This window comes from Hyperolius riggenbachi, chromosome 2 (genome assembly GCF_040937935.1).
Source record: "Hyperolius riggenbachi isolate aHypRig1 chromosome 2, aHypRig1.pri, whole genome shotgun sequence".
NCBI lineage: Eukaryota > Metazoa > Chordata > Amphibia > Anura > Hyperoliidae > Hyperolius > Hyperolius riggenbachi.
Window position 1 is genome coordinate 558957191 of NC_090647.1, and position 16180 is coordinate 558973370.

General features: G+C 47.4%; 1 protein-coding gene across 4 annotated transcripts in view; it reads left to right on the plus strand.

The window, feature by feature from the left end:
• Positions 1–16180, plus strand: part of SIDT1 (SID1 transmembrane family member 1) — a 161642-nt gene that overhangs the window by 137610 nt on the left and 7852 nt on the right. For 2 of the 4 annotated variants that reach the window (XM_068270906.1, XM_068270905.1), the window contains exons 19-26: positions 589–706; positions 2027–2163; positions 4840–4948; positions 6926–6940; positions 9072–9148; positions 11776–11822; positions 12618–12723; positions 15944–16054. In XM_068270906.1, the coding sequence (XP_068127007.1) occupies positions 589–706; positions 2027–2163; positions 4840–4948; positions 6926–6940; positions 9072–9148; positions 11776–11822; positions 12618–12723; positions 15944–16054 (720 nt within the window). Of the gene's footprint in view, positions 1–588; positions 707–2026; positions 2164–4839; positions 4949–6925; positions 6941–8922; positions 9001–9071; positions 9149–11775; positions 11823–12617; positions 12724–15943; positions 16055–16180 lie in introns of those variants that run through there. The other 2 variants (XM_068270907.1, XM_068270908.1) reach the window with 2 other exon arrangements.

Consider the following 16180-nt stretch of genomic DNA (forward strand, 5'->3'; position numbering starts at 1 on the left):
ACAGAGTGTTCACAACTACACGGGTCTCTTTGCATTTATGCTGTTACAGTATTACGCGATGTGGAGTTTGTCTTTTTAATTTTAGATCGTGGCTATGGACTGAGAGCGCAGTGGATTTTTACTACTATTGTGAATCTGCTTACTGGATGACCCCACAGCGAACTCAGTGGACTAGTTCCTTGGAGTGATTTGTTCAGAGGATCTCTTTCCTCTCCCTCATTTGAACAGTTTGGCGCTGCCCATTTTTTCCCTATACTCATCATACAAAGAGGGGGTAAAATTGGCCAATAAAATGTGAAGGTGTGTAAGTCACGAGGAAGAGGGAGGCTGCCAGCGCAGTGCTGCTGTGTCTTGGTACTGTTGCATCGCCCTTGTTTGTATCATTAGTTTTTCTTCTTTGTACATTATAGTTGTGTAGATCCATGGATGATGTGGGTGCTATTTAAATGGATGATAATAATGTTATAATGTACTCATACTATTTGGCTACAAGCCGGAATCATTAGCACCTCTCTGATATCTGGAGTTTAGATTTTTTTGGTAAAATGTGACGTCACAGCTTGTGTTCCGTGTGCTTTCATCTTCCAGGAATATGGAATCCCCAAACATTTCGGTCTGTTCTACACGATGGGCATCGCTCTCACCATGGAGGGGGTACTCAGCGCCTGTTACCACGTCTGCCCCAACTACTCCAACTTCCAGTTCGGTAAGCAAACCGTCTCCTTCTTCCCATTGGATGAGTCCCTGGAGCATGCCCTGGGCTTGTACCAAGAGCCACCAGCCCTGTGAGCAATAACCACCGCTATAACACTGCTAATAACTGGCCAGGGGGAACCTAGAGCTAATAATCACGAAACCAGCTCTTCCACTGACCTCCTCCTGGGGCAGCATCTGCACTTACAAAACAACTGCTGTAGGACCACAAGATGGAGCTTTTCTTCTAATCTCACTTGGGGAGGGGTCTGTAGCACTTCCTCTGATCTCACCAAGAAAAGAGTGGCCTTTAACACTTCCTCTGACCTCACCTAGTGAGGAGGGCCCTGTGGCTCTATTGTTGACCTCATGAAGGGAGGAGGGGCCTGTAGCACTTCCTCTGACCTCACCTAAGGAGGAGGGGCCTATAGCACTTCCTCTGACCTCACCTAGGTAGGAGGGGCCTATAGCACTTCCTCTGACCTTACCTAGAGAGGAGGGGCCTGTAGCACTTCCTCTGACCTCACTTAAGGAGGAGGGGCCTATAGCACTTCCTCTGACCTCTCCTAGGTAGGAGGGGCCTGTAGCACTTCCTCTGACCTTACCTAGGGAGGTGGGGCCTGTAGCACTTCCTCTGACCTTACCTAGAGAGGAGGGGCCTGTAGCACTTCCTCTGACCTCACTTAAGGAGGAGGGGCCTATAGCACTTCCTCTGACCTCACCTAGGGAGGAGGGGCCTGTAGCACATCCTCTGACCCTACCTAGGGAGGAGGGGCCTGTAGCACTTACTCTGACTTTACCTAGGGAGGAGGGGCCTGTAGCACTTCCTCTGACCTCGCCTAGGGAGGAGGAGCCTGGGGCACTTTCGTTGACCACGCTTAGGGAGCCCCTTTGAAAAAATAGCTATGACAAGAACAGTTTTGCCCTCTTAAAACAGTAGGTATTTGTGAGTACCACTTACACATGAGCAGAACTGGGACACATAATGCAACACGTGATTACTGCTGTGCAAATCATTCCTTTATGCCCTTGTAAGTCAGGTGAATGTCCAGAGCATTTTTGCACACTTCATCTAAATACATGTCGATGCGACAGTGAACAGAGTTTCCCCATTTGCTCCTGGCTGACATTGCTGTGGATAAATGACGCCAACACGACGCTCAGCTGAATCCACCACGGTGGGTCATGGTTTCAGCAAAAAAAGATTAGCCTTTTACCGAATCAATGTTTTTTTCATTCAGTGGTGTGTATTTGGTATCAGAGCAGCTGAACTTTCCCCAGCCTCCTCTAGGGGCAGTAGTAGTAATGCTGGCTTCTCTGTACTTCTCCCCAGACACCTCCTTCATGTACATGATTGCGGGTCTCTGCATGCTGAAGCTCTACCAAACCCGCCATCCAGACATCAATGCCAGCGCCTACGCAGCCTACGCCTCCTTCGCGCTGGTCATCTTCCTGGCGGTGATGGGAGTGGTGAGTATAGGCGATGGAGGACACGCCCAGCCTCATTTATACCAGCGCCTGCACTTCAGACTGTCTGTGCTATGAATGATTGTTTTATTATTTTTATTTTTAACTTTACAAACAGGTCTTTAGAAAAGTTAATATCAACAGGAACAATTCAAAAATGTAATCAAAAGTAACCCGAGGTGAGAGACCATATTTATTTCCTCTTAAACAATACCAGTTGCCTGGCTGTCCTGCTGATCCTCTAATACTTTTAGCCATAGATCCTGAACAAGCATGCAGCAGATCAGGTGTTTCTGACATTATTGTCAGATCTGACAGGATTAGCTGCATGCTTGTTTCTGGTGTTATTCAGATACTACTGCAGCCAAATAGATCAGCAAGGCTGCCAGGCAACTGGTATTGTTTAACAGGAAATAAACATGGCAGCTTCCATATCACTCTCACTTCAAATTCCTTTTAAGACATTATTTTACATTACCTTCCATACCAGGTTCAGCCATGATTCTTAGTATATAAAGCACGCTGGGTTTTCAAAGAGAAATGACTGTTTACATGCTAGATAGCTTCTACCTAAAATTGTGTAAACAGGAGATTGACTCCCATTTGTTTTACCTGAAAGAGGTGATTGTGGTGCAGAACGGTGAAGCTGTTGATCTCTCTCGAAATTGTTAAGGGTAAGGGGTACCTTAATTCAGGAGTCTCCATCCTATTTCGGACCTAGAATTACTTTCTAGTCCAAACAATTTTCTAGGAGTGGATGGGGATGTGCATGGGGGGGGGGGGGGGGGGGGAGATCTTGATGGACCCTGGGGAGCAGGGCGGGGGCTATGGTGCGGGGACATGGAAAACCACTACCTACCCCCCCCCCCCCCCTTCACAAACCTCATACAAGCAATCTACATCACTCTTTCAACGCAGTGTGCCCTGTATTTTTTAGGGTTAATTCCTTTTTAATAATTCCTTTTTTTGTATAGCGCTTTTCTCCTGTCGGACTCAAAGCGCTTGCGAGGCAGCCACTAGAGCGCACTCAGTAGGCAGTAGCAGTGTCAAGGAGACTTGCCCAAGAAACTCCTTACTGAAATAGATGCTGACTTACTGAACAGGCAGAGCAGAGATTCGAACCCAGGTCTCCTTTGTCAGAGGCGGAGCCCTTAACCATTACACTAAAAGTGTGAATCCCCTTATCCAGCCTCCTAACCCCACTCCCATTAAAGTGTGACCGGTAAACCACTCCCCCACCCCCCACAGGCAGGACATATCACAACCCCTTCTCCTTCCCTTTATAGAAAGTTGCCCCCAGCCATACCATATTATACTGGTCTGCAAATCTGGCCTCATTCATGCAGAGCAATGTGTCACCAGGTGGAGCCCTCCTCATTTCAGCCGTCTGCAGTGCTGCAGCATACTTCCTACAGCTCCCGTGCAGCATACTTCTTACAGCTCCCGTGCAGCATACTTCCTACAGCTCCCGTGCAGCATACTTCTTACAGCTCCCGTGCAGCATACTTCCTGCGGCTCCTGTGCAGCATACTTCCTGCGGCTCCCGTGCAGCATACTTCCTACAGCTCCCGTGCAGCATACTTCTTACAGCTCCCGTGCAGCATACTTCCTACAGCTCCCGTGCAGCATACTTCTTACAGCTCCCGTGCAGCATACTTCCTGCGGCTCCCATGCAGCATACTTCCTGCGTCTCTCGGTGGGTATCAGCATCAGGCGCTGTACGGATAATGAAGTAGCACAGAAGACGGCTATAGTAAGACGATGGTGCCACCTGGTGACGGTACTCTGCTCAGCATGGATGAAAATAGCATATGAATGAACGTACTTATCAATAGTATTTTTTTAGAATTGGGAAAAGTTGTATGTGATAAATTGGTACAGATGTTACAGTAAATCAGAAAAAAATTGTGTTGTGTTTGGCCTGTGACTACCATAAGGGCCCTTTTCCACCAGCGCGTTTGCGCTGGCTGAATCGCAAAACCGCAAACCGCTAGCGATTTTACAATCGCTACGGTTTGCTTTTTAACATAGGAATCGCGGTAGGTCATTTCCACTACCGCGATTCGCTTTTGTCGGGAACGCGAACGCGCGGCGGAGCGATAATTGCCGCGATTTTGCTATGCAGTGCATAGCATAGCAAAATCGCGGCCGCAAACGTCGGGGGAATCGCCGGTTTTGCGATTCAGCAATCGCTAGCGTTCAGCGTGAACGCTAGCGATTGCAGGTGGAAAAGGGCCGTGTGTGTAAACTTTTGACTTTACCTGTGAAAAACTGCCATGCTGTTTTTTGACAGCTGTTTTCCTGTAGCCCCCTCCATGTGATTGTGACACTTCCTGTTTCCTGTGTCTGCTCCTCCCCTCCATGTGATTGTGTCACTTTCTGTTTCCTGTGTCTGCTCCTCCACTTCCTGTTTCCTGTGTCTGCTCCTCCACTTCCTGTTTCCTGTGTCTGCTCCTCCCCTCCACGTGATTGTGACACTTCCTGTTTCCTGTGTCTGCTCCTCCCCTCCATGTGATTGTGACACTTCCTGTTTCCTCTATATGCTCCTCCCCTCCATGTGATTGTGACACTTCCTGTTTCCTGTGTCTGCTCCTCCCCTCCATGTGATTGTGACACTTCCTGTTTATGCTCCTCCCTTCCGTGTGATTGTGACACTTTTTCCTGTGTCTGCTCCTCCAGGTGTTTGGGAAGGACAACTGGTGGTTCTGGGTCATCTTCTCCATCATCCATGTGGTGGGAACGCTGGCGCTCAGCACCCACATCTACTACATGGGACGCTTCAAGATCGGTGAGACCCCAATCTTATCTGTCACTTAAAAAAACACAAATGCCAAAACTCTGTATAAGGCCTCTGGAGAGCACCGGAGAGCATTTTGCGGCTCGGTTTTGTTTTTCTTAAAAATGCTTCCTTTGACTTGCTGTAACAGTGTGGTAAAACTTCAGCGATCACAATTTTTTGACCAATCGCAGCTATTTTGCCACAGTTTTAATGCAAATCAATAGAAACTTCTCCAGTGTGCCAGGGCCCTGACTCTGTATAAGTAGTCTATATTGTCCTTTATGCGGTTACAGGGCTGGACTGGGCCGCTGGGAGCTCGGGAAAAAGCCTGGTAGGCCTTTTAATTACATAGTGACGTCACGTGACGTCAAAGCCCCCGGGTCCCCATGCGTATTCAGGCCTGGGAACAGGAGGGGGCACAGGGCAGGAAGGGGGGGGGCAGCTGGGGCCCCCTCTACCATGCTCCAGAATGTAGCGGCAGCAGCGGGGAACGACTTACCACTTCCTGGTTTTGCTGATCTGGTCTTCTTTGTTGTCCAATCCTGCTCTCACTGTACTTCCTATGTGCACCGCATGGCATGGGACCATCTCCCACAACAGTGAATCCAGCACCTGCATAGCCCTGTCATGGATAGAGATGGCCCGAACCGTTTGCGGGTGAAATTCTATGGAGCCGCTACTACTTCCAGGTCGCTATGACCCGGAGTAGTACTCCTGCGCTGGCCCAGTGGTGCGCGTCCTAGATCGCACGCCCGTTGCCGGCCACTTTCTGCGCATGAGCATGACGTTGTTCCTTCTGTCCCGTTTCTTCATCACCTGATCACCAAAATGTTCCTTTCCTGTCTCTGGCCTGCTCCAGAAAGTCCCCTCTACTTCCTGTTCTGATAACAGGCTAGGAACAGGAAGTGACACAGACAACAACAACAACAAAAAAGAATCTGGAGCCTTCTGTGCATCATCTGCACAACACAAACGCTAAAGCTGGCATACAGCATACAACTTTGCTTTTGGCACTGAGATCGACATTACGACCGATATCACCTAGAGACTACATTGTGGTTATGTATAACACGCCACAGCCTCATCGTTATGTCGCTCACAACACACAAGAAAATCACTACAAATTTTACTCATATAGATGGTTTTTGTTTAATTGAATGTCGAATTGGGCAACAAAAAATGTATGTTATGTGGCTTTCTTTTAAAGAAAACCTGTAACTAAAAAAAGTTCCCCGGGGTATGTACTCTCCTCGGGCGGGGGAAGCCTCCGGATCCTATCGAGGCTTCCCCTGTCCTCCTCTGTCCCACGGTGGTCTCGCTGCAGCCCCTCCGAATAGCGGGGATGTAAATATTTACCTTCCAGTCTCCATTGTAGGCGCAGTATTGGCTCTCCGCCTCGGGGATAGGCGGAAATAGCCGATCTCTGTCAGGCCGCTCTACTGCGCAGGCGCAAGTCTCCTGCACCTGAGTAGTAGAGCGGACCCGACAGAGATTGTCGATTTCCGCCTATTTCCGTGCTGAGAGCCACAACAGCGCCTCCGCTGGAGCCAGGGAAGGTAAATCCATCTCTGCTTGTCAGGCTTGTCGGGGGAGGATTCCGGGATCTCAAGCAGATGATCTTCTTGCTGTGTTGCTGTAACAGGGAAATCTTGTATGTCTGCAGTAAGCTGATTAGTCTTGTGTGTTGGATGTTCTCTTATGCTGTATGACTAAACTGAGCTCTCTTCTCCTCCTGCCTCCCCTCTCTCTCCCTTCCTCTGTCTCCCCCCCATCTCCTATGATTCATCTCCCCTCTCCTCCTCTTTTTCCTTCTCTCTTCCTCTCTCTTTTTCCTCCTCCCTCTCTCTTCGCCGCCTCCCCCTTTCCCCTCCATATCTCTATCCCCCCATCTTGCTCACCCTGTTTTCCCCCCACACACTCTTCTCTCCACCCATCTCTTTTCCTGTCTTTTTTCCTTTTCTGATTTTTATCTGCTGTCTCTACCAGACGTGTCCAATGCAGGTAAAGTCCCCTGGCTTTCTTCCTTTACTCGTTTTCCCATTTTTTATATTGTAAATGTTATAATATTTATAATTTCTGTGGTTAGGTAGATGGATAGACCCACTGACAGCTAGATAGACAGTTACAGCTAGCTAGTCCCATCTAATAAACAACACACTAGGATCTGTGTACTGTATCTATTTATATATCTATCTGTCTGTCTGTTTATGCATCTATTCATCCATCTATCTAATCTATCTCCATATATTCTGTATGTATATGTCTATCTATCTATCTATCTATCTATCTATCTATCTATCTATCTATCTATCTATCTATCTATCTATCTATCTATCTATCTAATCTATCTCCCTATATGTCTATCTATCTATCTATCTATTTATCTGCGTATTTACCTATAAGAAACCACTAGTATTAATGAATAAATGATAAGTCCCAGAAGTAAGTGCCCTCTGTTTCTCTCTGGCAGTGTCATACTTTGTATAGTTTATTGATAATAATAATAATCCAAATAATTATATATTATGCAGAGTTATGCTAGGTACACGCCATACAATTTTCTGTTAGATTCTTCTGTTAGATTTACCTACAACATGGAAAAAAGCTATCTGGTAGGTAAATCTAACAGAAGAATCTAACAGAAAATTGTATGGTGTGTACCTAGCATTAAGGTGCGTACACACATGCGACTATAGTCGTTTGTAACGATCGTTCCCCGATCTTTACTAACGACGATCGTTACAAAAAACGAACCACCGACTATTAAGGCAAACGACGAACGAGCCAAATCGCTACAAAAGAAAGTTCTGTCTCGGCGGATTTTAACCAACGACGATCGTTTGCAAAAGTAGTACATCGTTGGAAACGATCGTTCGTACTAGGCTTGACATGCGCATTTTTACTATTTCTCCCTGAAACTTCTCATTTTTATGCGCAGGCGCAATAGTTGCTTTACGTGATGTAACGTTCATTCTAACGATCAGATCGTTACACACATTTAAAAACTAACTTTACTCAGGTCGTTCTTTCATCAGTTAAAAGCTCGTTCGTCGTTCTCAACGAACGATCATTGTCGCATGTGTGTACGTAGCATTAGTCTCAGCTGAACTGTATCTCTGCATGTAGCTGCTTCCAACTAATAGATCAGCTAAAAAAAGAAAGATAAGAGTAGACTACTTTTCGGCCAATAGAATCCTAATAATTCCTGGTCTATGTAAGACCTGCGCCGCACTAGCAGGCTGTTTCTGAGCGATTTGTGATGTGAAAAGCTCTAGCTAATGTAATGCTATGGGTGTAATCCCACTTGTGGGATGCGATTTTATAAACATCCCCCATAGCATTGCATTAGCAAGATCTTTACAAATCACTAATGTTGGGAATACACCATTAGATTTTGTGTTCGATGGATAATTTCCAACATGTCCGATCTTATTTTCGATTGTTTTCCTGATCGATTTCTCATAGAAGTGAATGGAAGTAGATAAGAAAAGATATGGGAAATCGATATAAGATTTGAGATCAGACAGTCGATCGAAATAAAATCTGACAGTAAATTGACTGAGAAATCTCATCCTGTATTCCCAGCATAACACCTAGAAAAGGCTGCTAGTGGCTCCCAGACCCAACCTGATTGGCCTGTTTCCAAGCAGCACAGATAAAATAAAACTGTATGAGCTGGAAATTATTTGCATCTCACCGACCACCCCTAACAGTGAGCTGTGGGAGGAGCTTCCCATCCAATAGGGGCGGTCACTGTGAGAAATGCACCCTGTATGTATTTAGAGAGTTTAGCCTCTCTAATCCCTCTCATCTGTGACTAATCACAAGTGTAATTTCATCCCTCATCTGTGTGAACTCTGCAATCTAATTTGTAAGCACAGGATGTTACCAATATGTCTGCTTCCATGAAAGCAGGAAGTATACACTGCAGGTTTATTGCAGGATTTGTATCAGCTGTAACAAAGAAATGTTTTTCTTTATAGGTTATTATGCTGCTGCTTATCTTTTAGAAAGGAAGTTCTGAGTTCAGGTCCGCTTTAAGTTTGCACGCAGGCTGTAAATATCATCGTGTCCTCGGCCATGTGAGCGTATGGACGGTACACTGAGCTAACAACCTGTCCTGTTTCTACAGACTTCGGAGTCTTCCGGCGAATCTTCCAGATCCTCTACACAGACTGCATCCAGCAGTGCAGCCGCCCCATGTACATGGTGGGTAATACCTGTCGCCTGTATGGGGGTTCAAGCAAGGCAAGCTGGGATGACATGGGGGGTGGAGGGCATACAGGGGTCAGGATACAAGAACCCCGTTCTGACAAGGGCACTATAGCGAAACAACAAGAATGTAAATTACAAAACAAGTAACAAAATAAAATTCAAAAAAAAAAAAATTACAGTTAAAAAATGAATTACAGCCACATTTAAAAGCCTTACCATAGAAAATGCCTTCCCGATGGACTTGCGGAAGGCTACGTTCTCTAATGGGGAAGTGTAAAATCAGCAGATTTCTTTGCATAGTTTCCCCTGGGGTGCTGTGGAAGTAACGTTGGATCATTGCAATGGCTTCCACAGCTCACACAGGGACTCTGTACACTAGAGCTACACTACCTGTATGACTGCAGCATAGCCCTTCTAGGCCCCTCCCTCACATCTGCAGCAACTCCATACAATGCCATGCCTACTCTGTACACTAGAGTTACACTACCTGTATGACTGCAGCATAGCCGTTCTAGGCCCCTCCCACCCTCACATCTGCAGCAGCGCCATACAATGCCATGCCTACTCTGTACACTAGAGCTACACTACCTGTATGACTGCAGCATAGCCCTTCTAGGCCCCTCCCACCCTCACATCTGCAGCAGCTCCATACAATGCCATGCCTACTCTGTACACTAGAGTTACACTACCTGTATGACTGCAGCATAGCCCTTCTAGGCCCCTCCCACCCTCACATCTGCAGCAGCGCCATACAATGCCATGCCTACTCTGTACACTACAGCTACACTACCTGTATGACTGCAGCATAGCCCTTCTAGGCCCCTCCCACCCTCACATCTGCAGCAGCGCCATACAATGCCATGCCTACTCTGTACACTAGAGCTACACTACCTGTATGACTGCAGCATAGCCCTTCTAGGCCCCTCCCACCCTCACATCTGCAGCAGCGCCATACAATGCCATGCCTACTCTGTACACTAGAGCTACACTACCTGTATGACTGCAGCATAGCCCTTCTAGGCCCCTCCCACCCTCACATCTGCCGCAGCACCATACAATGCCATGCCTACTCTGTACACTAGATCTACACTACCTGTATGGCAGCATAGCCCTTCTAGGGCCCTCCCACCCTCACATCTGCAGCAGCTCCATACAATGCCATGCCTACTCTGTACACTAGAGCTACACTACCCGTATGACTGCAGCATAGCCCTTCTAGGCCCCTCCCACCCTCACATATGCAGCAGCGCCATACAATGCCATGCATACTCTGTACACTAGAGCTACACTACCCGTATGACTGCAGCATAGCCCTTCTAGGCCCCTCCCACCCTCACATATGCAGCAGCGCCATACAATGCCATGCATACTCTGTACACTAGAGCTACACTACCCGTATGACTGCAGCATAGCCCTTCTAGGCCCCTCCCACCCTCACATATGCAGCAGCGCCATACAATGCCATGCCTACTCTGTACACTACAGCTACACTACCCGTATGACTGCAGCATAGCCCTTCTAGGCCCCTCCCTCACATCTGCAGCAGCTCCATACAATGCCATGCCTACTCTGTACACTAGAGCCTCACTACCTGTATGACTGCAGCATAGCCCTTCTAGGTCCCTCCCACCCTCACATATGCAGCAGCTCCATACAATGCAATGCCTACTCTGTACACTAGAGCTACACTACCTGTATGACTGCAGCATAGCCCTTCTAGGCCCCTCCCACCCTCACATATGCAGCAGTGCCATACAATGCCATGCCTACTCTGTACATTAGAGCTACACTACCTGTATGACTGCAGCATAGCCCTTCTAGGCCCCTCCCACCCTCACATATGCAGCAGCTCCATACAATGCCATGCCTACTCTGTACACTAGAGCTACACTACCTGTATGACTGCAGCATAGCCCTTCTAGGCCCCTCCCACCCTCACATCTGCAGCAGCGCCATACAATGCCATGCATACTCTGTACACTAGATCTACACTACCTGTATGACTGCAGCATAGCCCTTCTAGGCCCCTCCCACCCTCACATCTGCAGCAGCTCCATGCAATGCCATGCCTACTCTGTACACTAGAGTTACACTACCTGTATGACTGCAGCATAGCCCTTCTAGGCCCCTCCCACCCTCATATCTGCAGCAGCTCCATGCAATGCCATGCATACTCTGTACACTAGAGCCTCACTACCTGTATGACTGCAGCATAGCCCTTCTAGGCCCCTCCCACCCTCACATATGCAGCAGCTCCATACAATGCCATGCCTACTCTGTACACTAGAGCTACACTACCTGTATGACTGCAGCATAGCTCTTCTAGGCCCCTCCCAGCTCCATACAGTGGCATGCCTACTGCCTATGTTCAGAGTTGACGGATGTGCAATACGCATCATAGAATGGAGTCGGAGGCAAAGTAGTCGAAGCTCACTACCCTGCCACCAGGTCTGTTCTACATGAGGCCTCATTTTAAGACATTTTAACATCTTGTAAGTATTAAAAGCGGTCACTCCAGGAGCTGCCCTGCGTGCTGTTTGGGATACATTATGATCAGCGATCTCTGGATCACCGTCTCTCACAGATCCTCCTCTCACAATCTCCTCTCTCTCTGTCTCCAGGATCGGATGATTCTTCTCATCGTCGGGAATATTGTCAACTGGTTTTTGTAAGTATCTATTGTCTGTGATGTGATGTGTGCACTGAAAACCGTTCTGCTGTTCTAAGGCAACAGGGCTATGGAGAGAGGGTGGAAGAGGACCTGTAGCCATTCATAGCAGAACATAATCAATCGTAATTCCATTTTTAGAGCAAATTTCCTGGTTTCAGCATCTGAAACCTGTCCTGTATGTTTATATTGCTGTATATTGGTATGTAGCCCCACCCTCCCGGTGATGTCACAGCCTAGGCCATGATGTTATGCAGACTCCTGCCCCAGAGCACTCTGGGAAGTCAACTGAAATCCTGCTCACACTACAGAGGGGAAATAAAAACATCCCGCAGTAATTCATATTGCCAGCAGTAAAGTTGCCGACACTAGTGATAACCTAAACCAGGCAATGGAAACATTTTACAGTGGGGAGATTGATATGGAGGCTGCCATATTTATTTCCTTTTAAGCAATACCCGTTGCCTGGCTATCCTGCTGATCCTCTGCCTCTAATATTTTTTGCCATAGCCCCTGAACAAGCATGCAGCAGATCAGGTGTTTCTGACATTATTGTCAGATGTGACAGGATTAGCTGCATGCTTGTTTCTGGTGTGATTCAGATACTACTGCAGCCAAATAGACCAGCAGGGCTGCCAGGCAACTGGTATTGTTTAAAGGGAAATAAATATGGCTGTAGAGCTGCTGTGAAGCAGGGGTTGGAGCCCCTCTGAGCAGATCAGGGTGGGCCGCTCTCCTGCGTCAGGGGTGCCCACACTTTCTCTTATCGTAACCTCTGACCTCTCTGCCTTTCAGCGCCATCTTCGGGCTGGTTTACCGTCCTCGGGATTTCGCCTCCTACCTGCTGGGGATCTTCATCTGCAACTTGCTGCTCTATCTGGCCTTCTACATCATTATGAAGGTAATGCCAGGACCGCTGGCCTGTCCAGAGGGAACGCTATGATACCAGTGTTCCCTAACCATCATGCTCATCCTATAGCTTCATTACTGAATAAGGCCCGGTTCACATTAGCGTTTTTTTTTGCAGAACGTACCCGGAACGAATGCTATACAAACGCAACGCATGTGAAAGGATTCAATGTTAACCTATTAGACCGTTCACATGCGTCCGTTGGTACGGATACGTTCAGTACGTTCCGTTCCCCAGACCTAAAAAATGCTGCAGGCCCTTATTTTCCCGGACCGTTCTGCCCAGCGGAACGGATCCGGCCAAAAATGCTGTTGCATTTGGGCAATGGAAACCGGAACGTTTCTTCACACTAGTGAAGAAACGGATCGTTCCACGGGGGATGGGGGGACTGGGCACGCGAACGCAAGCGGCGGGAGGGTGCAGCAGCCGGGTGGGCAGGTGAACTGGGCCTAAAATACATACTTAAGGCCGGCGGTAGAGGCTTCCGTCTTCTTCTGCGTCATGTGACTACATGATGTGTCATGTGACTAGTCACATGATGCGCTGTGTAGTCACAGCGCAAGAGGAGGAAGCCTCTGCCGCTGACATTAGGTATGTATGTGCTGGCAAACGGAGTGAAAACCGATCCGATCCATTGGTGAACAGATCAGTTTTCACGCCAGTGTGCACAGAGCCATCTGGATCCGGTGAATCGGAGACCGGATCTGCTTACTGCATCCGTTTGGCACACATTTCTAATGTGAACCGGGCCTAGGCTGCATACTCTATCTGGCCTTCTACATCATCATGAAGGTAACGCCGGGATCGCTGACCCATCCACAGGGAACACTATAATGCCTGCGTTCCCTAACAATCATGTAAAAAATAGAGAAATCAAGAGCCCACTATAGTGTAGTATTTTCATCCAATATGGTAAACAGAAAACAATATAAGATATACTCACAAAGGTAGGTTGCTGACAAAAAACACTGTTAAGGCGTTAGGGGATCTTGACCCGTCCCTTCGTGGTAGATAAAGATGTCGGGCTCTATAGGCAGGGAGAACAATGGTAGACCCCTCCACCAAAGGTGGGCTAGTGATAGTAGTATCAGAAACACAGAGGCGCCACAAGGATAAATCAATGTTCAAATTAAAAATAAGGAAAGAGGTACTCATCTCCCCATAGAAGACTCCACAAGATAAACATTAGAAAAGTATTCTTTAAAGGACATCCGAGGTGAAAAGAAACTGATGAGAAAAACATTTGTATCTATCCTCCTCCTCCTAAAAATGTCCTTTTTTTTTTTGATATCCTACAGTTTTATTTTATATTTAAATCTACTTTTTAAGTTTTTACTGTTTCATTGTCTTTGCTCATTTACACCAGAGCTCAAATCTATGAATTATTGACCCTTTTTATTTCATTTCCGCTCTCAGAAGCCATTTACTGCCAGGAAAGTGTTTTATGGCTGTAATTACTTATAATTGAGGGTTATGTTATAGTCTGACCCGGTCCGACCCGGATAGAAACTGTCACTTACATACCTGATATTTAACTCTTTTAGGCAGAGAAAGAAAAAAAGGAACACAGCATAGTTATTTGTGTGCTAGGCACTGTACATACACATGTCTATCTCATTATGCCACATGTCACTTCGGTTGTCCTTTAACCACTTAAGGACCGTAGGCTTACACCCCCCTAGTGACCAGGCTATTTTTTTCACAAATTAGGCCACTGCAGCTTTAAGGGCTCACTGCAGGGCCGTACAACTCAGCACAAAAAGTGATCCCCCCTTTTCTGCTCACCAACAGAGCTTTTTATTGGTGGGCTCTGATTGCTGCTGGCATGTTTGTTTATTATTTTTTTATTTTATTTATACATATTTATTTTTAAATAAAGTTTTGTATTTGATTTTTTACCCTAGCCTCTCCCCCCCCCCCCCCCACCACCAGCCAATGACAGCGGATCGCTCCTGTCCCCCCCCCCCTCCCCCAGGGGGACAGCCATGTCACATGTCCTGTCCCCAGTACAGCGCTGCCTTAATCGCAGGCTGTACCATGTAAATAGATGGCGGTTTCACTGCTGGGAGGCTGATGATGGAGCAGAGCTCCGTCATTCAAGTGGAGATGCGCGCGCATCGGTGCGCGATCCCCTGCAGTCACCGCCCCCAGGACTTCACGCCAGTTGGCGTTGACTGGTCCTGGGGCTGCCGCTGCGTTCACGTTTGCGTGGAGCGATCGTAAAGTGGTTAATAACGTACTCTGATTGTGACGTGTTTCATGGGACACAGCACAATTCCTCAGGCAGTGGAATAGGAGTAACCGATCCGTTATCCTGGAGGCGCCACGCTCACTTTGATAACAGATCAGTTGCTCCTGTTCTGCCTGAGGAAGTGGAATGTGTCCCACGAAACTGGATTGGTATACTCTGGGATTGGTATACTAGTGTTTCTAGCATGCAGGGACCCGAATGGACGGCAGCAGGTGAATTTTCTGCCAAACGTATGCGGCGAGCAGCTTAGCGAGAACTGACACCTTTCGTTTTATCATAGGCTAGCATTGATTCCGTTGGCCTCCGTCACCATCCGCTTCGTCTGTCCAAAAAGTCGTACGGGACACAAACTTGCGATCCACTCACCGGAACTGACCGAATTGATGATCCCATTACCAACTGACTGATGTGAACGGATAAATAGAACATGTTTACTGCTGGTGTGAATCCAGCCTTACTTTTAACCGCTAAACCGCTCCCTCTGCCTGTAACCTGTCATACGTTCCTCCAGAAGGATAGGAGGCGGAGAGGAAAGAGTACACTCCCACTCAGATGCTGGCTGGATAGTGTAATAGTTAAGGGCTCTGCCTCCGACACAGAAGACCAGGGTTTGAATCTCGGCTCTGCCTGTTCAGTAAGCCAGCACCTATTCAGTAGGAGACCTTGGGCAAGTCTCCCTAACACTGCTACTGCCTATAGAGCGTGTCCTAGTGGCTGCAGCTCTGGAGCTTTGAGTCCGCCAGGAGAAAAGCGTGATATAAATGTTCTGTGTCTTGTCTTCTAAACTCTGATGAAATAGTGATTTGGGGCACAATTATAGATACACCCGCAAAAAAATGACATTTTTGTTTTCAGATAAACTTTATTTGCATGTGAATGGCTGACAGTATTCAGAAAAGGACTGAACCATATACAGTATCAATAACCCCAATTCATGCTTTCTCTGCCTTCTCCTCGCAGCTGCGCAGTGCAGAGAGGATCCGCCCCCTGCCGCTCTTCTGCATCATCGCCACCGCCGGGGTCTGGGCCGCCGCCCTTTACTTCTTCTTCCAGAATCTGAGCAGCTGGGAGGTAATAAGACTATCATAGTGTCGCCCCCTGCTGGATGCTTGTTACTACAGATTTTTTTCAAAATGTAAAGTTATATAGTGTATTCACGCAGTGACTGTCGCCCGGAGGCATCAAGTTTCAGTCTCC